The sequence below is a fragment of the Callithrix jacchus genome, chromosome 4 (assembly GCF_049354715.1).
Source record: "Callithrix jacchus isolate 240 chromosome 4, calJac240_pri, whole genome shotgun sequence".
Taxonomy (NCBI): Eukaryota; Metazoa; Chordata; class Mammalia; order Primates; family Cebidae; genus Callithrix; species Callithrix jacchus.
In genome coordinates, this window is record NC_133505.1 from 93,763,532 (window position 1) to 93,788,799 (window position 25,268).

The 25,268-nt window shown below is 39.8% G+C and overlaps 1 protein-coding gene across 1 annotated transcript; it reads right to left on the minus strand.

The window, feature by feature from the left end:
* Window positions 1-1,050: 1,050 nt before the first annotated feature.
* AKIRIN2 (akirin 2) lies at window positions 1,051-24,237 on the minus strand. Its single transcript, XM_035296316.3, has 5 exons — window positions 23,424-24,237; window positions 4,784-4,927; window positions 3,033-3,182; window positions 1,991-2,062; window positions 1,051-1,747 (listed from the first exon to the last, which is right to left on the minus strand). Exons 1-5 carry the CDS (start codon window positions 23,656-23,658, stop codon window positions 1,737-1,739), a joined length of 612 nt encoding a protein of 203 aa, XP_035152207.1. The 5' UTR covers window positions 23,659-24,237; the 3' UTR covers window positions 1,051-1,736.
* Between the last annotated feature and the right edge of the window lie 1,031 nt (window positions 24,238-25,268).

The following is a 25,268-nucleotide window of genomic DNA, read 5'->3' on the forward strand; positions in this document are numbered from 1 at the left end:
AGTAGCCTATAAGCTAGGACTTTTGAGTAAGCGATAATGCAGACATTTGGCTGTAAAAGAAAAAAAAAATTTTTTGCGACAGTCTCCCTGTGTCATCCAGACTGGAGTGCAGTGATATGATCTCGACTCACTGCAACCTCTGCCTCCCAGGTTCAAGTGATTCTCATGCCTCAGCCTTCTGAATAGCTGGGACTACAGGCTATCCTGCTAACCAGTGGTTCTTAGCTAGGAACTCTTTTGTCCCTCAGTGACATTTGGCAATGTCTGCAGACACTTTGGTTATCACAGTTGTGGGAAGGGGTTTAACTGGCCTCTAGTGGTACAGGCCAGATACGACTAAATATCCTGTAATACGCAAGAACAGCCACCACAACAAAGAATGATCTGACCCAAACTGCCAGTAGTGCTGAGATTGAGAATCTCAGTTCTAAGACCATTAAATGGAGGTAGAATTATGCACCTTGTTGGCACCTTGTGCTATACCAATGTTCCTCAATCTAATTGACATACAAATTGCCTGGCCACCTTGTGAAACCACTTTTTAGGCTTGTTTTAAACAAAGAATTGGTGAAATCTAATTACCAACACTAAAAAGGAAAAAGTAAATCCCTTTTCTTTTACTAACTTGATCAATTATAAATGTATATTTAAGATTGTCTTAAATTTTGGAAATATGCTATTAGAATTCAACAAAAGGATTCACTGAAGCATTTTTTTGCTCACTTCATTATAAGAAAGCTATGTCTGGAAACCGTGTATGGAAAGAGTCAAATTTGCTGAATCATGCTTTTTCATATAAAGTCTTTAAAAGAAAAAAAAACTGGATTCTACTGATAGCTGAGGTAAAAAATTCTGTAGCAGTTAAGGTATCTATAATATTCTATCAAGGAGTAAATTACAGAAGGAATTTAGAATCAGAACTCAGTTTTTTGAAATAGCACTCAAACCTTAGAAAATTAACTTCACTGATTCCTGGAAAATGCTTATGTTTTAAAACACCGACTTTATTTGAATACAACCCCCCATCTGTACATTAAGAAACAAGCAGAACAGAATTAAATGTTTTATTCTTCCAACTAAATTCCAGTACTACAAGGGCAGTAAAACAATGATACACTGGAAAAAAAAAAAATGCAGCAATAAACATTTGTTAAAAAGACTGAGAGAATAAATAAAACTACCAAAAAAAAAAAAAAAAAAAAAAAAAAGAAAATCATATAAACCCACTCTGAAACCCCAAGAAGTCCTGGAATAAGAAATGCCCTCCTTCATTATTTCACAGGAAGCACTGCAGGCTACTTGCTTAATTTTGTCCTGGGATTACATTCTAAAATTAGTAACTGGTTACAGCTTGGTTGTAGTGCACAATTAAAATCACACTAACTTCATCTGAAGTGTCATTCTACAGTTTTATTTACACAACCAGTGAAGGGCATGTTCTAGAATACCAGCTTTAATCCTTTTCAAACATTAATATAAGAAGCCAAATTGTAATGATACAGCAAAATGAGGCCACTGGTATTAATACAGGTAGCAAAGGTCCACATCCAGGTGGTATTGACATCAGGGAAATTTCCAAAACCAGTTGCTGCTGCCTAAGAGTGGTTGCCACTGACGAAAGCTTGAAATAACCTGTATTCACAGAAGGGGTATTGGCATTGCTGCATGTCATAATTGGGACCTCTTGCAACAACTCAACAAGGAACAAGGCAGCCCACAAATGTAGAATACGTGATTCATGAAACATCTAAAGGGTGAGAAAAGGAAAATTAGTGCAAAGTACAGGTTAGAATCCAAACAATTACTAGATCTTGATTTCCAATATTGCCCCTAGGTATTTAAGTAACCAAAAGACTTACAAAGTTACACTATTTCCTCCATACATTTTCAGTAATTGTTAAATTCTCTTTTTGAGTATGAAAATAATTATGTCTTCTCCTTAAAAAAGAGTCTTATTTTCAGTTTATAACTTCAAAAGTGAAATACTTACAACTAGCAGGCTGTTCTCCATATCGTCGCATTATTTGATCATGGGTAAACTTCACAAACGCGTCATATTGTTCTACAAATAAAGGTACATGTCAATTACATGATTTGTAAAATGCCTTAACATTAGAGCCAGATAAACTGAAAATACAAAACATATAGTAAAACAATTCTAAGTTGAAACTTAATCACTTACATAACCTCAGTAGTACTAACAGTGTATCAAATAAAAACAGCATGGAGCTTACGAGTCAGGAAACCTAGGTTTTAGTCCAATCACAGGACCTGACATACAACCTAGGTGAGGTTTATTTCTTTCCTAACAATTAAAAACAAGGGCTTTCAATAAAAAGACCTTTCTACTCTGAAAGTTATTGTGTGTGGTCTATGAATGGCAACTGACTGTAATGAGAAGAAACAGGATAACAAAAGCTAACAAAAAACAACCACCTAAAACCTAATCAGGTATCACAGAAAAAGGTGTTATACATCTAAGCAAATTCTCTTCTCTACATTAACACTTTAATTCCTTAAAAATCAAAAAGGTTATATATCTATATAAACATTAAATGTGTGGCTAAATATTCTATTTATGTTATACATAATAAATTTTATTTGCTGCATTTAAATTATCAAATTTTACTGAATTTCTTTGATAATTAAAACAGGACTACAGTTTGATACTCAAATGACTTACATAGTGACAGCAAATTCGTTATTTTAAATGTCTAGATTGAGGTCAAAGTTACGAAACATATAAAGTCAAAAAATCCACAACCAAATTGAGGTAAACAACTAAACTCAGTTTTTAGTACAGGGTACATACTAATATTACTGCGGATCTACACAGCTAGCCAATACTCTCTTCCTGAGGTTGCCAAGGTGGGCCATGAGCTACAAGCTTTATTTCCTTTCCTAAACTGAAATTTTCTCATTCTCAGAGAATATACCGCACTAGTATATAGAAAGTGAAATTAAAGTACACACAGAAAATAATGCATTTCTTACAACTGAGTTCCTTGGAAACTAATAAACACATCTCATACCTGCAAGTTTTGTGTTCAATATTTCTTCATATTCTTCTCGAACTTTCTCTTCACGTTCTTTCAACAAACGTTCACAGATCATCCCAACCTGCCGTAGAGTAAATAAGGGCTGTTCTTTTTTTAATGGTGAGGATGCTGCAGATGAAGTCCCTATGTAGAATAAGGACAAAAAAATAGCACTTGGTTTAGAGCCACGAGAGAAAGCAGTTCTTTCTCCAAATGAAGAGATTTCATTTGGGACTCTTCAATGTTGATATAAAAGCATTTTCAAGTCAGTTTTTGACCACAGCATTTCACAAGTCTCAAAATAATAATTTCATGCTGGATAAACACAGCGAGATGTAATCAGAGAAAAAAGTCTAAAGGTGAGTTGAAAACCTTTAAGCATAAGCAAAGCATAGTGGTCCACACCTGCAATCCCACCACTTTGGGAGGCCAAGGTGGGACAGGCATTCAAGACCAGCCAGGCCAACATAGTGAAACCATGTCTCTACTAAAAAAAAATGCAGGTTATAAGGAGCAAGTAAAGACAGGAACAGTGGTGGTACCAGGGCAAATACACAGAGCTAGATGAAGAAACAATTGATAGGAAATGAGTGGTGTACCTGAATGTGTATAAAATACTTTTAGCAGTATTATAGATGGCTATGGCTAGTCTCATTCTGAGGTCTCAAAGATTAATTTCAGATATTAAGAAGATAGGAGGGATGTTTTTGGAGAGATTAGGGTACCTTAAGTGGTAAAGGAGGAACACATTTCTGAAGAAATCTTATTTTTTTTTGAGACAAGAGTCTTGCGCTGTTGTCCGGGCTGGAGTGCAGTGGCATGATCTCGGCTTACTGCAACCTCAGCCTCCCAGCACATAGTATTCTGTTAATTTTTTTTTTTTTTTTTTTTTTTGAGACAAAATCTCACTCTGTCGCCCAAGGTGGAGTGCAGTGGTGCAATCTCAGCTCACTGCAACTTCAGCCTCCTGGGTTCAAGTGATTCTCATGCATTAGCCTCCTTAGAGGCTGGGGCTACAGGTGTGTGCCACCATACATGGCTAATTTTTGTATTACCAGTAGAGACAGGGTTTCGCCATGTTGACCAGGTTGATCTCAAACTCCTGACCTCAAGTGACTCGCCTACCTCACCCTCCCCAAGAGCTGGGATTACAGGCATGAGCAATTGTGCCTAGCCTGTTAATTTTTTTTAATAAAGGCTACAAATCATAGTACTTAGAAGATGCCCACTCTAGAGATATTATATACAGGTGGTTGTCTCTGGTTAGCAGGAATCCAGGTGGTAATCTCTTACCTTGTCCCTTTTTTTTTTTTTTTTTTGAGACGGAGTCTCGCTCTGTCCCCAGGCTGGAGTGCGTGGTGCAATCTCGGCTCACTGCAACCTCTACCTTCCAGGTTCAAGCAATTCTCCTGCCTCAGCCACCTGAGTAGCTGGGATTACAGACACATGCCACCACACCCGACTAATCTTTGTATTTTTAGTAGAGACGGTGTTTCACCATGTTGGTCAGGCTGGTCTCGAACTCCTGACTTCATGATCCTCCTGCCTCTGCCTCCCAAAGTGTTGAGATTTCAGGCATGTGCCACGACACCTGGCCTTGTACATATTTTTAAGATGTCATGTATTACTTGTATAAATTTTTTAAAAATCAGAGGATATAGTAGCTTAAATAACTAAAGGCAACGTGGATTAGACTTTTCCCACTCTAAATAATAAATTTTGCAAGTGAAAAGAAACGTTATTACCTGGTGAAGCTGGTCCACTAAGGAGAAATGCATGTGGCTGTGCATCAGAAGTACAACATGGATCTGTCTGTTGGAAACTTGTTTCTAAATGTCTTCTCTTCTGCATTCGTTTATACTCTTGTTTTATGTTGTACAGAATTTGTTCTAAAAGAAAAAAAGTTAAAATTTGTCAAGATAAAAATTTTCGCATTCAAAAAACAAAAAGGTTGGCTTTCCAACAATTATTTAGTAGACCAATCTACCCAAAATATTCCTTTCAAATAATATCCAGGAAACTGACATTCTGGTAGGAATTTATTCAGCATAAATGGTGACATTCCCTTAGCACATACACACCAACTGGAATTCAGGTGTTCAACAATATCATTCTTGCTAGGGGGGAGGAGAGAAAGCACTGAACAAAGGCAACTGTTGTCATAAGAAAAACTATTTTGCTGAGAACTTTACTAAAGGTAAGAACCACTATTGACGATTCTCTTTTAGCAAAACCATCAAGTAGCCCTTTCCCAACAAAAGGTAGGTTAAAAACAGATATAGGATCAAAAAAAAATAATAATCCACCTTTAGAAATCTATCCCAATAAGACACGTGTGCAAGGAAGGGGATGTGCACAGGGATATTTCTTAAAATAATATACCAGCAAAACTTCTAAGTGCACTGACTGGCAAAAATTAAGTTTTTCAATTGAAATAATGGTCAAAGAGTCTGCGAACCAAAACACTTAGTGTTTCAAACTCAAAGCTCATTTATTCATCACATAGGACTATTACACTAACAGGCTTTTCCAATTGCCTTTATGCCTTTTCCAAGCCCATAAATAAGAAGGAGTGTGGGGGATTATGTGTATTCAAGCACACACCAGTGAGAAGCGATAGTAGGTCAACAAAATGACAAAGTAGATAGGAACTAAAAAATTGGCCATGGCCAATTATTTTAAGCTCAGTAAAACCTAAGAATATTACAGCATTCTGAATCTTGGGGCTGGAGGGTGGGTGAGGGGTAGACCATATAAAGTGATTGGTGCATTACAGATCCTCAATAAATAAGAACCACTACAGTACAGTGCAATTATCTTGAACCACAATCATAGAAATGAGTAAAACTGTATCTGGCATATCCTTTAGGGTTATCTAAAGGGTTTAAAGGCAATTATATTTTGCTCTGAGAGAGAAAGTAAGCTTCACTCACATTCATTAGTTTCTGCTCAAAGCTATTATTATCCTGATCAAAAGTGCCATTCAAAACATGATAAAGTTTATTTATAACCAGATATTTTAGGAGGTACTAGCTTGGAGTAACTTGACCTTAATATTTACCTTTTGTGTGACTTATATACATTCTTTCAACACCATATAGCTGTTCTCAGATTTAGTCTTCCTACTGCTTCACAAATCAACCAAAGCACAACTAAAATGTACTAAAAGAATGGTTGTATAGCCGGGCGCGGTGGCTCACGCCTGTAATCCCAGCACTTTGGGAGGCCGAGGCGGGTGGATCACGAGGTCAAGAGATCAAGACCATCCTGGTCAACATGGTGAAACCCCGCCTCTACTAAAAATACAAAAAATTAGCTGGGCATGGTGGTGCGTGCCTGTAATCCCAGCTACTCAGAAGGCTGAGGCAGGAGAATTGCCTGAACCCAGGAGGCGGAGGTTGCGGTGAGCCGAGATGGCGCCATTGCACTCCAGCCTGGGTAAGGAGCGAAACTCCGTCTCAAAAAAAAAAAAAAAAAATGCTTGTATAATAACAACCTCAGTTTGTTCACTGAAAGCTAACCCAGAATTAAGATACAGTAAAACTTTAAAAAATTTATCTTTGTGAAACACCATACCATCAGATACTTAGGAGCATCACTAACAATTTTAAGGTATAATTTACAAATGACAGAATTCACTCTACAATTCGCTGAGTTCTGACAAGTACATACATACAGTTTTGGAACTAATGCAACCATGATAAATAACTTATCACTCCAAAAACTTCTCTTGGGCTCCTCTGCAGTTAATTTACTACCACCATCACCACTCCCCCACTACAGTCCAACACTCATCCGCTATTACTATATAGTTTTGCCTTCTCTAGATTTTCACATAAATGGAATCATAAAGAGTATAGACTTTTAGGGCCAGGCGCAGTGCCTCACGCCGTAATCCCAGCACTTTGGGAGGTGGGTGGATCACAAGGTTAAGAGATCAAGACCATCTGGCCAACATGGTGAAACCCCATCTCTACTAAAAATACAAAAATTAGCTCAGTGTGGTGGCACACACCTGTGGTTCCAGCTACTTCGGAGGCTGAGGCAGAAGAATGGCTTGAACCTGGGAGGCAGAGGTTGCAGTGAGCAGAGACTGTGCCACTGGCACTCCAGCCTGATGACAGAGCAAGACTGTCTCAAAAAAAAATAAAAGAGTATAGACTTTTATGTCTAAACTACTTTCACTCAGTAAAATGCTTTTGAGATTCATATATGTTGCATGAATCAGAAATGCCTTTTTATTAGTGAGTATTCCATGTATGTATTATACACACATACATCTATCCTTTCTCCTGTTAATGGACATTTAGATTGTTTGCAATTTGGGACTACTACAAATATTCAAGTACCAGTCTTTGGTGGACATGTTTTCATTTCTCTTGGGTAAATACCTAGGAGTGGGAATGGGCTGCCTAATCATATGACAAACAAAGGGTTTTATTTTGCAAGACATTGCGCTAAGCCATTTTCCAGTGATTGTGTCATTTTGTATTCCTACAGTAAATATATTACAGCTCCAGCTGTTCCACATCCTTGCCAACATTTGATATTGTCAGCTAAAGAGCTGGAGAATTTTTAATGCTATTGCCTGCACTGCTTTTTACATCTAATATGCAACTATGTCGTCCAAGCCACTCTGTGCCCTCAAATGCACTAATACTGGTAAGACGTGATCAGCAAGGTTATGTAGTGAAGGGTCAAATTTAACTTGGCCAAGCTCTCAACAGCACAAGTAGCCAAGAGCTAACTGCAATGGCAAGCCTCAAACTCAATTTATTTCAGCTCAAGGATATGAACAGTTTTAAAGCTGATAACTCAAATTTCCTCAGATTCAGCTCTACACCTACATTGCTAAGTTCAATCTAAATACTTGGCTGACATGAGTTGCTTTCATACCAGGTAGATAAAAGTCCTTCCATATATTAGTAAAGTACTTGTCTACTTAGTCTTAAGCTACTTACATCTGGCCATCTCTTATCAAGCCAGCAAGTTAACATTTTATCTAAGGTACGTGAAATATCTGACATTGTCTTGCCAACACACTTTACAGTTCACTAAAGAAAAACAGAGTCCAAGCTTCACTTGTATTATCAGTTGCATATTCCAGTTTTAATAATGTAGCCTTCCTATTTGGCTTATGAGGCATAGACTGAATTTGTAGCAACCAGTTAGAACAAAACATGCAGAGTTATCTTCATGACAAGCTACATCACACAAATGGCTGTATATTCTTTTTCTAAATCCTAAAAACTACGTAACTATTTACCAAAAAATACTGCTAAGTGGAAGCCATTAGCAGGTTCTATGACTCACAGCATTTTCATTCTCAAACCTAGTAAATGACACTAAGATCGCTAATAAACTTCTCTTAGCAGGTAGGTGGTATCAATAAGCCAGCACCTATTCCTTTGGAATATTTTTAAAAACAAATTAGAAGGCCAGGTGCAGTGGCTCATGCCTGTAATCCCAGCACTTTGGAAGGCCGAGGCAGGAGGATCACTTAAGTTCAAGAGTTCAAGACCAGTCTGGCCAACAGAATGTAACCCCATCTCTACTAAAAATACAAAAATTTGCAAGGTGTGATGGCAGGTGCCTGTAATCTCAGCTACTCAAGAGGCTGAGGCAGGAGAATCCTATGAACCAAGGAGGCAGAGGTTGCAGTGAGCCAAAATTATACCACTGCAATCAAACCTGGGCAACAAAAGCAAAACTCCATCTCAAAAAAAAATCTTTGGATAAATGTGGAGAGAAAAGGCCTCTTTTTAGTTGCCACTGAGTACTTAACAAATCCAGAACACCATGAATAAGGTCAACAATATAAACAGGAAAAAGTAGTTATGGGAAAAAAGATATAATGGAATTGATGGGGAAAAGATAAACAGCATCAAGATAGGACTGAGCAAAGGAAAGAACATAGAATTGGAAGCAACTAAAAATAAGTTTAAAGGAGAACAACAAACGAAGGGGGTGGGGGTGTCAAAGCATCTTTCTAGGGTCCACAAATTGAAGTTCTAAAAATCTAACATGTGAAACTAGAAACTTTTGCTCCAGACCCATAAAGCTTTACTATTTTCCTCCAGGTATCATTACTAGATCAAACATTAAGGTTTCACGAACAGTTTTAAGTTTAGGTGTATGAGGCCCTTTTGTATCATTTTATAGACCAATGCCATTTATTTCTCCACAGACTTCTTTGGAAAACACAAAATGAATGTAGACCTAGACAGACAATTGAAACAATGGGATTAAAAAAGAAATCTTGAAAGTCTGCCAGTTCTAGTCAGGAACACAAATGATATGAAAAGCTTATACATAATTACATACGTAAAACTTGCAGTAGCCATTAAAACTTAAAACTAAGATACTGTAGGCCAGGCACGGTGGCTCATGCCTGTAATACCAGCACTTCTGGAAGGCCAAGGCGAGCAGGCAGATCACCTGAGGTCAGAAGTTCAAGACCAGCCTGGCCAACATGGTGAAACCCCATCTCTACTATAAATACAAAACTTAGCTGGGCGTGGTGGCAGGTGCCTGTAATCCTAGCCTCTTGGGAGGCTGAGGCAGGAGAATCACTTGAACCCTGGAGGCAGAGGTTGCAGTGAGCCAAGATCGCGCCACTGCACTCCAGCCTGGGTGACAGAGTGAGACTCCGTCTCAAACAAAACAAAACAAAAAACTAAGACACTGATCCACAATAACAGAGCTATGTAGAGTTCTGAACTACATACTAGATATTGTCATAACTACTTAATAAATTAAAACACAACTTGGGGTTGCTATAGAGACTCATCTTTATCAATTGGCTATTTTCCCAGGATCATCTCTTCAGAAACTAAAACAGTTCTTATGTTCTCCTTGAAGGAATCTTAAGGACAATATTCTTACCCAACCAAGAGCTATTTGACCAGAAAGAATGAGCTAATGCCATTTTAAGTTCACTTTAAAATCCTATTATTTCACTGGTACATAGAGCCAATGATTACTTATTTGAAATAAACGATTCAATTTGTCAAAACTCTGCAGGTTAATATAAGTTTTACACCTCCAGTTTCTGTAACACTAAGGGGATACATTAACCTTGTTGCTTTTGTTATGTAGCTCCAAACTACTTATAAGAATTTTCTCAAATAACTTATAAGCTACCAAAATGAAGTAATAACAAAGAAAGCATGGCTGCTCTGTCGTCCAGGTTGGAGTGCAATGGCACGATCTCAGATCGCTGCAACTTCTGCCTCCCAGATTCAAGTGATTCTCCTGCCTCCTGAGTAGCTGGGATCACAGGTGCCTGCCACCACGCCCAGCTAATTTTTGTATTTTTATTAGAGACGGGGTTTAGCCAGGTTGGCCAAACTGGTCTCAAACTCCCAACCTCAGGTGAGTCACCTGCCTCGGCCTGATGAGACCCTGTCTTAAGAAGAAGAAAAAAAAAGGCCAGGCTTGGTGGCTCACACCTGTAATCCAGCTTCACAACCTGAAAACACCCGTCTCACTAAAAATACAAAAAAAAAAGAAGGCCGGGCACGGTGCCTTAGGCCTGTAATCCCAGAACTTTGGAAAGCCAAGGCGGTCAGATCATCTGAGATAGAGAGTTCAGAAATTTGAAACCAGCCTGACCAACGTGTAGAAACCCCATCTACTAAAAATATAAAATTAGCCAGGCATGGTGATGCATGCCTATAATCCCAGCTACTATGGAGGCTGAGGAAAGAGAATCGCTTGAACTCAGGAGGCAGAGACTATGGTGAACCGAGATCATGTCACTGCACTCCAGCCTAGGCAACGAGAGGGAAACTCTGTCTCAAAAAAAAAAAAAAAAAAAAATTAAGTTAGCCAGGCATGGTGGCACCTGCCTATAATCCCAGCTACTTGAGAGGCTGAGGTACAAGAATCGCTTGAACCTGGGAGGTGGGAGGCAAGGCTGTGGTGGGCCAAGATCGGGCCACTGCATTCCAGCCTGGGCAACAAGAGGGAAACTCAATCTCAAAAAAACGAAAAACAGGGCAATAAATGGTTAAGGGGAAATTGAACTGCCCCAAATCCAAAACCCCAAATGTGTATGCTATAGAAATATGGTTCCAAGACAAAAGGTTCAGTTCCTATCCAATTACCCAGGGCCACAGAGGCAAAGTAATATGTATTTATTTACCTGCAGCGTTCTCACAAATTGACTAATTTACTTCAAATAAGTAGCACTGGCTATATATATACAGTACAGTGAAATGAAAGACTTTGCCCTTGTAGTGATTACAGTTGTTCCTTCTCCTGTAGGGAAAATAAATGAATGCCTTTTATACAGTTAAATATTACATAAATATAAATGTAGAACCTCAGCCACCTTGCAGAGACTGAAAAAGCAGACCGAGGACTCCAGTTCAGCACAATAAAGCTGAAGAACAAACCCATGTCCTATAAAAACTTGTTCAGGCACTCCAAAAAACATTAGTATACCTGGGCCGGATGCGGTGGCTTATGCCTGTAATCCCAGCACTTTGGGAGGCCAAGGCAGGTGGATCACCTGAGGTCAGGAGTTCAAGCCCAGCCTGGTCAACATGGCAAAACCCCATCCTTCTCTTCTAAAAATACAAAGCAATTAGCCGGGCATGGTGGCACATGCCTATAATCCAGCTAGTAGGGGGTGCTGATGCAAGAGGATTGTTTGAACCTGGGAGGTGGAGGTTGCAGTGAGCCAAGATAGTGCCACTGCACTCTAGCCTGGGAAACAGCAAGACCCCATCTCAAAAAAAAAAAAAAAAAAAAAAAAAGAATTAGCATACCTGGAAATAGGATTTGCAAACTAATGACTCACAGGCCAAACTCAGCCCCACAGACATGATTTTTTTTACAAACATGTTAATTTGTGGCCATGTAAAAATTGGGTGGTTTTACATAAAAGTCAACACTTCTCACTACTCTTGGGGAAACTAGATAACATAGCAAAACTCAGCCTGAAGATTAAAAGTGGCTGCTACCTTTTGGGCCTAAGTTCTCGAGTGCTTCTACAATTTTAATGCACACACAGATTACCTCTGGATCTTGTTAAAATGCAGACACTGAAGGGTGGAGCTTAAGACTCTACATTCCTTATGAGGTGATGCTGCTGGTCAGGACTAGAATTCACTAGTTTCCTACTTTAATTCATGTATATGTCTAGAACTATGGGTATTTAAGTTTCTAGTCCCAGTTTAAAATAACTCTTTTTTTTTTTTTTTTTTAAAGATGGGGTTTCACCATGATGGCCAGGCTGGTCCTGAACTCCTGACCTCAGGTGATCCACTCACCTCGGCCTCCCAAAGTGCTAGGATTACAGGCGTGAGCCACCACGCCTGGCCAAAATAACTCTCTTAATGTGACCATTTTTTAAAAAGTGGTTGGTTTACTATTGGACATACTAGGGAGTGAAGAGGAAGGAAAGGAAGACATTAGCAGCAAGGTCATTTATAGTTCTAAGTTCATTGCTTCTCAGCCTTTTGGCTATGATCAAGTGTAATTCTAAGTTAGACATACCCCTCCCCTAAGGGAAAAATATTCTGCAAATTAATTTGATTGGACCTGCTTAGGAAGACTCAGTACATGTGAGTCTAATGTCATTACATGACATTAACCTATATACAATGATTCTTTCATCTCTCCTAACACACTTTAGAAAAGGAAATCTGTATTTGTCATTATGTGACTGAGGGTGAACAACTTCATTTGCTTTACCATCATGGGTGAACAACTTCATTTGCTTTACCATCATGACTGCTTTTTAAAAGAGGAATTAAGACCACCTCTCAGGCCGGGCACCGTAATCCCAGCACTTTGGGAGGCCAAGGTGGGCAGATGGCTTGAAGTCAGGAGTTCGAGACCAATCTGGTCAACATGGTGAAACCCCATCTCTACTAAAAATATGAAAATTTGTCAGGCATGATGGCAGGCACCTGTAATCCCAGCTACCAGGGAGGTTGAGGCAGAAGAATCCCTTGAACCCAGGAGATGGGAGGTTGAAGTGAATGGAGACCCAACCATTGCACTCCAGCCTGGGCAACAGAGTGAGACTGTCTCAAAAAAAAAAAAAAAAAAAAAGACCACCTCTCCCACGATAAGGCGCTGATTAGAAGTCCACATACTTCTTTTATTTATCCCATGTATTGTGTAAGTTTGTTGTGAACATTTAAAAGTCAAGAAATTTGACAACAATTTTGACTTCTGGTGGTGGGGGAATAAAAAGGTCCAAATCAGGCTGAGTGTGGTGGCTTACACCTGTGATCACAGCACTTTGGAGGCCGAGGTGGGCAGATCACTTGAGGCCAGGAGTTCAAGACCAGCCTGACCAACAAGGTGAAAGTCTGTCTCTACTAAAAACACAAAAATTAACAGGGCAGGGCTGGGCGCAGTGGCTCAAGCCTGTAATCCCAGCACTTTGGGAGGCTGAGGCAGGTAGATCACAAGGTCAAGAGATCAAGACCATCCTGGTCAACATGGTGAAACCCCGTCTCTACTAAAAATAAAAATTAAAAAAATTAGCTGGGCATGGTGGAGTGTGCCTGTAATCCCAGCTACTCAGGATGCTGAGGCAGGAGAATTGCCAGAACCCAGGAGGTGGAGGTTGCGGTGAGTCAAGATGGCGCCATTGCACTCCAGCCTGGGTAACAAGAGTGAAACTCCATCTCAAAAATAAAAATATTAACGGCATGGTGATGCACACCTATAATCCCAGCTACTCAGGTGGCTAAGGCAGGAGAACTGCTTGAACCCGGGAGGCGGAGGTTGCAGTGAGCTGAGATCGCACCAATGCACTGCAGCCTAGACAACAGAGGAAGACCCCATCTCAAAAGAAAAAGTCCAAATTTTCCATGGCTAGAGCTAAAGAGGAATGGTCCGAACTGAGTATTTAAATTAAAGAGACATTTGTAAGTGGAAACTTAAGTCAGGAGCAGGCATGTGACTGCTTAGGGAGTTATTAAGTGAGATAAACATGGAGCTAAAGCAAAAAACTAAAGAACTGCTAGGTTTAATGCCCAGGTAAAGACAGAAAGAACAGCTAAGGCATGGAGGGCAACTATAGTCACAGAAGAAAAAAGTATTTCAAAAAGAAAGGCGTGTGTCAGCAGGCAGAATGCTGAAAGGTCAAATAAGAGGACTGATTGAGTGCCATGGAAGTCACTGATGAACTGACAGGAGCTGCTTGAAGCACGTCAGGAATTGAGACTGAAGAAATGGAAGCAAACAGACTATTTGAAAGCTCTTTGAATTTGGAAATCTGGAAGATAGCTAGAGAAAAATGAGTATGTTTTTTTCTTTTACTTTCTCATGGAAGGCTTGGGAATATATAAAGCCAAAAGCAAAGATACAACTGAGAAGAAAAAGGGAATAATCAAGAGGATAAGGTTATTTTAGAGAAAAGTAGAATCCTTCCCTCACTATATACAGTGCTTTAGTAATTATTTAATCCCCGATGATACAAAAACAGGACAGGCACAAATGTCAGTTGTGTTGGTACTAAAAACAATGAAAAACTGTGATTTGACGGCAACTTTTCTTTCTGTAGAAGGCAAGTTTATTCGTTGAAAAGGCAAAACTGCTGGTCAATAAATGTCCCATTTGAGGTTGCCAACTTATTGTGACTGTTTCCAGCACTCGACTCTTAATTCTCACAACAGCCCTAAGAGGCAGATACTACTATTATCATGTGTACATTTCCTGAGATGAGAAAAATGAGGTTTTGCTTCAGTGTCTTCTGAAAGTCACATGGCTCAAACATGGCAGAGCCAAGTTTGACCTCAGGGCCCAAATTCTTAATATCTACTACCCTCTCCAGTAGTACACTACTACACTTAGTGAAAATTCTATTAGCATCTAACTTTAAAATAAATCACAATAGGCTGGTGCGGTGGCTCATGCCTATAATCCTAGCATTTTGGGAGGCTGAGGCGGGAAGATCACCTGAGGTCAGGAGTTCAAGACCAGCCTAGCCAACACGGCAAAACCCTATCTCTACTAAAAATACAAAAATTAGCCGGGCGTGATGGCACACGCCTCTGTAAAATCCCAGCTACTTAGAAGGCTGAGGCAGGAGAATTGCTTGAACCCAGGAGACAGATCGAGGCGAGCCAAGATTCGTGCCACTGTACTCTAGCCTGAGTGACAGAGACTCTGTCTCAAAAATAAATAAATACATAAATACCATAATGAGGAAAGTTAATTTTTAGAAAACAGGAATTAGAATAAGCACTACTATGTATAATTGATACTTTCATACACCAAAACTTCAAAAAAATGTGATTGTCAAGAAGGCAATAAGCAAAATGAAGCTTAACTCTCAACTAACTAGACCCCTGAAACAGTGATCACTACCCATAAAAAAAAAATTGTAGAACCTCTTCATGTTATATCCAGAAATGTATAAAAAGGATGCTTCAAGAGTCTAAAATGCCTCCTCTTAGGACAGGTATTTATATCTAACCAGAATACTTTGTTGGTGTTTTAAAAATGAAGAACTGGCCAGGTGTGGGGGCTTACACCTGTAACTTTGGGATACCCAGGTGGACAGATCACGAGGTCAGGAGTTCAAGAACAGCCTAACCAAGAAGGTAAAACCCTGTCTCTACTAAAAATACAAAAATTAGCCGGGCGTGGTGGCACACACCTATAATCCAACTACTCAGGAGGCTGAGGCAGAAGAAATGCTTGAACCCTGGAGGCAGGGGTTGCAGTGAGCCAAGACTGCACCACTGCACTCAAGCCTGGGTGACAGAGAGACTCCGTCTTAAAAAAAAAAAAAAAAAAACCGAAGAATTATTCCAACTTGGTAGGTCAGCATTTTCACACATGTACAACTGATTACCATGCCAAGCTCTGATAATGCACTATTTTACCCTGGGCTATACAAGATTGTTACAGTAAGCATAAAGTTCCCCACTCTATCATAGCAACTAAAATCTTCTATACTTTAAATCAAGTATACTACTTAGAAAAGTTCTTCTAGATAAATCATATTTTAATGTGAGGAACAAGGCAATCTCCTATAATACAGTAATGTTTGAAAATGGCTTTTGTGGCCGGATGCAGTGGTGCACGCCTGTAATTCCAGCACTTTGGGAGGCCAAGGTGGGCAGATCACGAGGTCAAGAGATCAAAACCATCGTGGCCAACATGGTGAAACCCTGTCTCTACTAAAAATACAAAAATTAGCCAGGCATGGTGACGTACGTTTATAGTCCCAGCTACTCAAGAGGCTGAGGCAGGAAAATTGCTTGAACCCTGGAAGTGGAGGTTGCAGTGAGCCAAGATCACACCACTGCACTCCAGCCTCACACAGAGCTAAGAAAAAGAAAAATTGGCTTTCTTTAAACTTAACTGTACATTCTACTCTTCATTTGCTAATCAGTTCAACAAAAAGAAACAAAAAAATCAGTTCTTCCAAGTCCCTCCCTCTCATTCCATCTAGTTTGATTTTTTTAAGTGAGTTTTCTAAGAATAAACATTAACAGAAATGAAAATGAATGCTAACCAAAGTGAGAATACACATCACATACTGAGACAATTTCAGAAACTCAGTAAATAAACTTTAACACTTGAAGGGAAAAAAACTACTTTTTCAAAAGTGTGATTTAATCAGTAATCCAATTTCAATACTTAGGCTATCAAAAGGGAAATACTAATGTGAAAAAATGTTAATAATTAAAATAGGTCTATTGATAAAGCATAAGCGCCAGCTAATAGAGTATCAACAGTGGCTGCTCTATTATTATCTCTCAAGAGAGACTCCTACTCTTCTTTGCCTAGCCAATACAGTATCTGGAACTCAAATGAGGTTATAAAGGTTTGAACAAGTGACTCCTAGAAGGGGAATTTAAATGTTTTAATAATGTTAAGAAAATCTGGGTACATCAAAAGACCTAAAAAAACTGAATCCAAAAGTTGTATTTAATGGAAAGATCACAATGTTAATAAAATCACAATATCATTAGTGTATCTCAAGATGATCTGCCTATGACACTTGAGACAGATAAAAACTAACGACTTAAGATTTTTTTAAAAGAAGAAAAGCTACACTCCAAGACAAACTAAAAGTATATTATGAGCTGCTCTCTTAGTGCTATCAAGTGCACCACCCAACAAAGCCTACCATCACAAGAAATACTACAAAATCTGTCATACTGTAAAATTCTATCAGTAGGCCCAAAATAAATATTAAAGCTGACAAACTGACATACACTAGAATTTTAAATAACCTGCAAGGATTCCCTGCTTAATATAGCTACAATATCATCTCATGTGAGAAACTTGCTATACCAAACAATTCAATTCCTTTAGAAATTAAAAAAAAAAAATCAGATCATATTAAAAAATAGTTTCTCCTAAAAATCCTGTAAAACCCTTCAAAATGTTTATTCCAATGAGCAAATTATCTAATAGAAAAATTCTTATACGTGGGGCTACTTAAAATATCATATTTATGCAATCCATGTTTCTCATCATTATCCAGAAAAATACTGAGAAGTATAAAGTGCCTCAGAAAAGTATTCAAAGTCTTAAACTAATTGCAGTATTTGTTACAACTCATTTGAGTCACATTTTTTATCAAAAATGTTACACATTATGACAATGTCATAGAATAGTCTAAATAAAAATTTGGTACAGCATTACAGGGTAAAACTGAAATTACATTTTTTTTCAACCACAGCAACTCTAAGAACCTTGGGAAATGTCAACACTTGATTAACTCAACAAATAAATTTAGCATTTTAAAACTATTTGTGATAAGATATTAAGAGGGACAGTATGGCAGATTAGAATAACTTGAGGGCTATTTTCAAGCCACCATATACAAGTCTCATATGACTCATCCTTGCCCTCAAAATTCAAGACATTCCTGTGAAGTCACGGCTACAGTGACTGTTGCTGATGGTGCTATCAGCATACACTATATGTATTAGAGTGTATTTAAATAGTCTATGTTTAGAAAGCTAAGAAATACCAGAGGTAAGCTGAGTTCTACAATCCTGTAGTCAGCAACAAAATTAAAGATGCAAATCCATTTGTGAAGACTTCTTTAACAACTTCAGATGCCTGGTTGGTTTTTAATAGGCTTAAATAAGTACTTTCTCTCATACCTTTTTGAAAGCAGGTAGTTTTCTCAAAGGCAAGAAATTCCCTGCAGTTTCACATCTGTAGAGAACATTCTGTGAGTCAACAGTGCTAGGCATGGCAATAAATACAAGGACTACAGGGACCACAAATTGCTGGTTAACTAATTCAGTTACAGGTACTTAAAAATACCCACTCCCACTCCCAATACCATTATCTAGTTTCATGAGGCAACTATCTACGAGGCCCAAACTTAACCCATGCTGTATCACATTCTTCTTTAATGAAGAGAAAAATTTCTTTTCAAATAGGAAAGATACTCAAAACTGGGCACTTCCACTGAAGCTTTTATTCTCAATATTTGAAAACGAAAGCTTTCTATCACTGTCTTTCTAGGTCTATCAAAACGCTCAGCAGAAAAAACCTGCCGGACACAGTGGTTCAAATGCATAATCCCAGCACTTTGGGAGCCCACGGTGGGCATATTGCTTGAGCCCCAGGAGTTTGAGACCAGCCTGGGCAACACAGTGAAACCTCATCTCTACAAAAAAATACAAAAATTTGCTGGGCATGATGGCACATCCCTGTACCCCCAGGTACTTGGGAGGTGAGGCAGGAGGATAGTTTAAGCCCAGGAGGCAGAGATTGCAGTGAGCAGACTGTGCCACTGTACTCCACGTTGGGTGACAGAGCAAGATTCTGACTCAAAGAAAAAAAAAAAAGAGACCTGATTAATATGTACTATATTCTTTTTCCTATAAAGCCACTCAAAACCTGAAGAAATTTATATTATTCTCCTTGACGCCTCAAGTTATCGTTCTGTGGCAACTATAGTGACTAGTACTTTCCACACCAAAGTAGGGCTAACTTCTAATCTAGCCATGTTTACCCTATGTATTGCTGTGCTCAACTTATGCTTTATTTTCCTACCCAAAAAAAAAAGAAAAAAAAAGAAAGCTGGGGGCAGTGGCTCGGGCCTGTAATCCCAGCACTATGTGAGGCCAAGGCACGTGGGTCACCTGAGGTCAGGAGTTCAAGACTAGCCTGGCCAACATGGTGAAACCCCATCTCTACTAAAAATATTTAAAAATTAGCTGGGTGTGGTGGTGCACACCCGTAATCCCAGCTACTCCTCTAGGTGTGAGAATTGCTTGAACCCAGGAAGTTGCAATGATCTGAGATAGCGCCACTGCACCCCAGCCTGGGCGAGACCCTGTCTCAAAAAATAAAAATAAATCCTGATACCAGCAATGAATACAACTGCAGTTTTTAATGGCCATATACTCACAGGATTCTTAAATATGTAATTCATAGAAATATGAAATAACTGCAGCTACGTACACAGTCCTAAACAGAATATCAGGTTTAAGATTCGAAGAACAAAGACCATCAAAAACATTTATTTGCCAAATCCAATGAGAAACCAGGAGCAACTTAACAGCTGTCTAAATAACCACAAAATACTAAAAAATACTTCTGGCTCAATATAAATGACATCTGAAGTGAGATGCTGCCTCCTCCAACAGATATCTCATTTGTTTGCCTAGAACCATTTATATTTCATTTCAGCCAGCTGGTGTCTCCGTTTGCAGGCACGCATCAATGTCTGGTGAACAATCTATGTTCCTGTAAACCCTTCCCCATTCACAAGCTGTAGTTTCCATTTTTAATGGCAAGTTTCCAGCAAGTACAATGAGTTCTTACAAAGGAACTTAACTCCTCACAGAATTCAATTCCTAAGGCAGACTAGAGTAATGGTACCAAGCCATAAACAATGTGAATTAATGTGCCTAACAAACGCACAAATATGTTAACATTCACAGAAAGGTATCTTCAGACCATTTATTCACTACATAATAATGAAAACAATGTGTTGGATTTGACTGACAGTCTCTCATAATGTTGCGTAATATTTTGGTTTTATTAAAATAATTTCTTTTGGAAATGTCATGACAACCTTTTGGCTAAATGGTAATATTGAGATGTTTGAAGAACCAATTGTAAAGAATACTTTGAATTGGTTTTCAACTAACTTACCAGGATAAGTACTGATGCAGCTACTAGAGGCATTCATTTCCCCAACCATATTCAATGCTTCTGCTCCCCCTCCCCTTACTTCCACTCATCACTTTTCCTTTCCCATACCATAAGCTTCACTGCTGACACTTCACAAGAGAGTAAGCAAACTATTTCTGTTAACACCAGAGAGCAAATATGGAGTTTTGGGGCAATACACTCTGTGACAACTATTCAACTCTGTCATCGTCACCTGAAATGAACAGTACTTTTAAAAAAAAGAATGAGCACAGCTGCATTCCAATAAAATTTTATTTATGGACACTGAAATTTGAATTTCACATAATTCTCATGTGTCACAAAATAATTTTTTTAATTCTTTCCCAACCATTTAAAAAATATAAAGAACATTCTTAGCTCTCTGGCTACACAAAAATATGGCTGTCCTTGGTCAGCCATCCCTAGGCCTTGGACAGCAGTTCTGAATTAGAGTAACACTTAGGTGTCTCAAAAAACAGGTTTGGGATAGCTGTGTGTTAAAGAGCCTCTAAAAAACTCCTAATGCCAATTCGCATCATAAAGGCTCTAAGCCCTGCTGTTAAGAAAGCAAGCTTAACTTCCTTCAGCTCAGCTAGTCCTTCCTTTTTCCTAGTATTAAGTTGCAACAGTTGGAAAAATATTTAAATAAGTCAAACTTTGGAATCACCTTCCTGGAATGACTAAAATGATAGCTAAGGTTTAAAGCAGACATCCAAGTTCCTGAAACTAATAAAGCCACAATATGACTTCAGCTATGCCACCAGAAACTTAAACTGTAAGTATCTAGAGGGGAGCAATGATTAAAAAAAAAAAAGTGTTAAAAAAATTTTTTAAAAAGTGCATGCGTACTCTGAAAAAAATTCACTTTAGTATATTTTAACTCACAGATGTGAAAGGAAAACAAGAGTTCCCACAAGTTCACCAATCTCAATTTGGTAAGCCACTGTCTACTTCCAATACTAACCATGCATTTTAGTTAATGACAGATGGGTATTCACTCCCGTAAAGCTGAAGAATAATCAGTATTGTAATAGGAAGCTAAAAATCAGGTGCTTGAGAAAATTATTTCCAAGTTTAGTAACATCAAAATGGGGCACTTCTTTGATACCTGCACAACACTGCAGCTCCCATTATGACATTACTAAAAGCACACAGTAGCATATCCCAAATTGGCCATATAAACAAAGTCAAATTAAATTACATTTAGAATGTCACTCAAAACTACAATTTGCAAAATGTAATTTTAGGAAGTCAAAACTTCAAATTTAACTTGTTTTCTCAAGTCAATTTTTTACGAAAATATTCAAATTAGTTGAAATAACTTTTAGCAGACTCAGAATCAATTACAATTTGATTTTAGGTTTCAGGATATGATTAAACTTCCAAAGTAGATGTCAAAAACAAACAAACAAAAAAACACCTTGAAGAACAGAATATCAGTATTTTGAAAAATGAATGTGTATCTGAATCAGCTGGCTTAAACAATTCCAATAATTGCAGTCGTTTTACTATGATAGTCCAATTAATTTAAACTTGAGATAATATGGAGCCAACCATATTAACCAATGCTACCAATATGCCAATGAAAAGACAAGTTTACAAAGGATCACAATTCTGAATAAGTGCCCTTTCAAGGTGGGGGGACATGTTATAGCCCCCACTGGTTTACATATATGCCCGAGATTATTTTGGCATTGAGATATATTACTTTAATTACCAAACCTAGCACTGTATTAATTCACTTTCTCGACTGAAATTTATCGCTGGTTAGCTTACTTCATGACTTTATTTTGAAATGGCCTTATTAGTTAAGTACAGATTCCATTTCCATTTCTAATGGTACCATTTCACTAAAAGACAAATTCCAAAAATGTCAACCACCAGTAGCTCATTCTTGAAACTGGTTTTTTTTTTTTAAAGTAAAGCCTAATAATTAATCAACGAATGCCTTTTCAAGCTAATTAAAAGACAGTTTATAAAGGTCATTAAATAAATTTATCTGAGAATTCCCGTGAAAACTCTCTGCAACTCTACAACAGTATGTCCTTAAGTTAGATCAACTATTTAATTAAAAACGGTAGCTTGCATATTCCAGGGACACTCCACGGATTTAGAAACTATTTTAAAATGTGACTTAAAAAAAATTAAAGTCAATTTCAAATGGAAGTTACAAATACAGAGGTATATACTTCACTTTTTAAAGCTAATGAGACATTTACATCAAGCTATGAAAAGGCTTTGTCTAAAAGGTAGTATTATTACTTCAGACTCACACAGAAATCTTTGCATGCTACACACAAAGGAAAACATTTACACTTCAAGTCCACAAAAGCCTATCCTAGGACTGTGCCAGGGGCACACAAGGATTGCAAAGTACAGAAAAACTGGGCATACACATGCCTTACAAAGCAGCCAAAAGACATTCCCCATAGTCTCCCTCTCAGGAAATGTTTCAAGATGAAAAGCAAAAGTCTGAAGTCTCTCGGAATCTTGGGTTGATTTCTTCATTATTCTCAAGGCTAGGTTGTTTTCTCCCAACATACTTTGTTGGGCAGAAATAAAACATTTCTAAATAAAAGCAACTCCTCAGCCCCAATTTTCAATACAATATGCTTATTAAAAGTTCAAGATTTCTCAAGGTCTAGACGTATAGCGTGATCATATTACAGTACACGGGAAGAGCATTTTCTTTGTTGTTGACCCTGGTAGGGAAACAGGTCTTGACTCAGCCAAAGTGGCGTTCTTGTGGGTGATTAATGACAGGCCTAGATCTCGCCCCAGTGACATCCATCCCCACCCCCACTATACTAAAATCAGCCATGTCTGAACTGGAGGAGGGGCTGTTGCCTCGCCTCAAACCACCCAGTCCCACAGTTAATAGCTGCAACCAATCGATTACGGCAAGCACACATCGAGATTGGGGTGAAATGTGACCCTTCTCGCCTAAATTTATGAATAATATCGTCCTCTCTGATCATTTCCGCTGGGGCTCTAGCGACTACGGAAACAATTCTAATCATTCGGCCCAAAGAAAAAGATGTCCCTGTTCTACCCAACATCGGCAAGGCAAAGCCCCTACCCACCTCCAAACACTACTCCCCTTGACATCAGGCCATTTCTATTGTCTTATTGGGTCCTCGGGCTAAGAAATGTGGCCGCTGGACTACTTTGCTAAGAACGAGAACCACAGTCCGGTACCCCCACCCCAGGGACCCCTGTTCTCTCGACCACCCCGGCGGCCGCGGGGCCGGGTCCCACCTGTGGTGAGGCGGGAGGAGACGTCGCCGAAGGGGGATGGCTCCATTCGGAGATACTTCTGCGGCGAGGCGGCCGCAGCCGAGAAGGAGGCGGCGGTGGCTGCGGCCGCTGACAACGGGGAGGCAGTGGCCGAGGTGGGCGCCGACAATGGCGCACATCGCCTCCGCTTCGGGGACGCCGGGCTCAACAGCGGGTCGAAATCCAGAGTCCTTTTGAGAGTGGCTCCACACGCCATGGCCCTGGGCAGCTGAGGCGCCGGGCTCGGGTGGGGTCGGGGAGGGGTGACGAGAGGAAGAGGGTGAGGGAAGGGGGGAAGAGCGGGAACTCGAGGAGAGCCTACCAACCGGCTCAGGAGCCAAGCCAGTCGCGAAGCGCCGGCTACGGAAAGGAGAGCCGCCGCCGCCGCCGCTGCTGCCTCCGCGGCAGGGGCAATGGCCAGGGACAACCCGGGTGAGAGCGGGAGGGGCGGTGGCGGGCAGCAGCACACGCCTGTCGCGTCAGGGGGGCTCTTCCGCCTCCTCAGGCGCGGCTCCCCCGGGAGTGGCTCCGGCCGCCCCCGCCGTCCGCTCGAGCTTTGCGCCGCGCCTGAGGCGCTTCTGTGCTGAGATAGATCCCTTCTGAAGTCGGAAACAGCACCGTGGGATGTGAAGCTGGAACGCAGTTCCTAATAAACCCGTGCACGGTCAGTAGCTAGCGAGCGGAGATCGATGCAGAGCGATTGCGAGGTGGCTGCGGCAGCAGGAGCGCAAGCGAACCCGTCCAACCGCCTCCCCCTCCCTCGTAGGACTCTACCACCCGCCGCCGATCCCAATATGGCGTCAATAACAACGCCGCCGATTCAAATCCGGCGGCGTCAGAGCGCGTGCGCATGGGGGCGGGCCAAACCAAGCATGCATTTTGGGAGTTGTAGTTTTTGGCTGTGGGGAGGAATCGGCCTGAAAGGAGGGAAGGGAGGAGTCGCATAAACTACGACTTCCGTCATGCAAGGCACCCGAGTCCGAGTTCCGGGTTGGAATTTAAATCCCCCTACACAGCTTGAGTGTAAAAGGAACTCAGTAAAAGAGGAAAAAGAAAAGGTTCTGAGACTGTGGGAGATGGATAAAGCAAAGCGGTGGGAAAGCAACCTAAGCGACGTAGAAATCTTTTAAGATTCTTCGCACAGTTGCTCCCACAGTGATTTAAGATTTGGGAAATAATAAGCCAATCTATAGTCAAAGTTAGATTAATTTCGGTATCGACAGTACCCAAAACAAGACCTTTCACATGGAGAGGATAGGAGATAATGAGATTATGAAACCTATTTAGGACTGAAAGGGAGAACAACAATAATAGTATCAGGTTTCATGATCCTAGATTGAACTCGATGCTTTGCCCTTCCCAGGTAGCTGCTTCATCCACTAATTAAATTCTGTAAAGCTAGCTTTCTTCTGTAAATGAATAGGATTTGGACGACTTACAGAACCAAATTGTTTTGCTCTGGGTAAAAGCAAATGATATCGGACATTGTATTATTTCTGTTGAATACTGGTGCATTATATCGTGAACTTTGGTACAAAACTAATCAAAAGATAGTGAAATGTTTATAGATATTGGATCCATTTTGGAAGCACAGGGAAAAAAAAAGTGTTTCTAAAAGTTGTACTCTTAGTCAGATACCTAAAGTAAGAATCAAATACAGTACTAATTTAAAAAGTGATATATGTAGCCGGCATGGTGGTTCAAGCTTGTTATCCCAGCACTTTGGGAGCCCGAGGCCAGCGGATCTCCTGAGGTCAAGAGTTCCAGACCAGCCTGGTCAACATGGTGAAACCCCCGTCTCTACTAAAAATGCAAAAATTAGCCGGG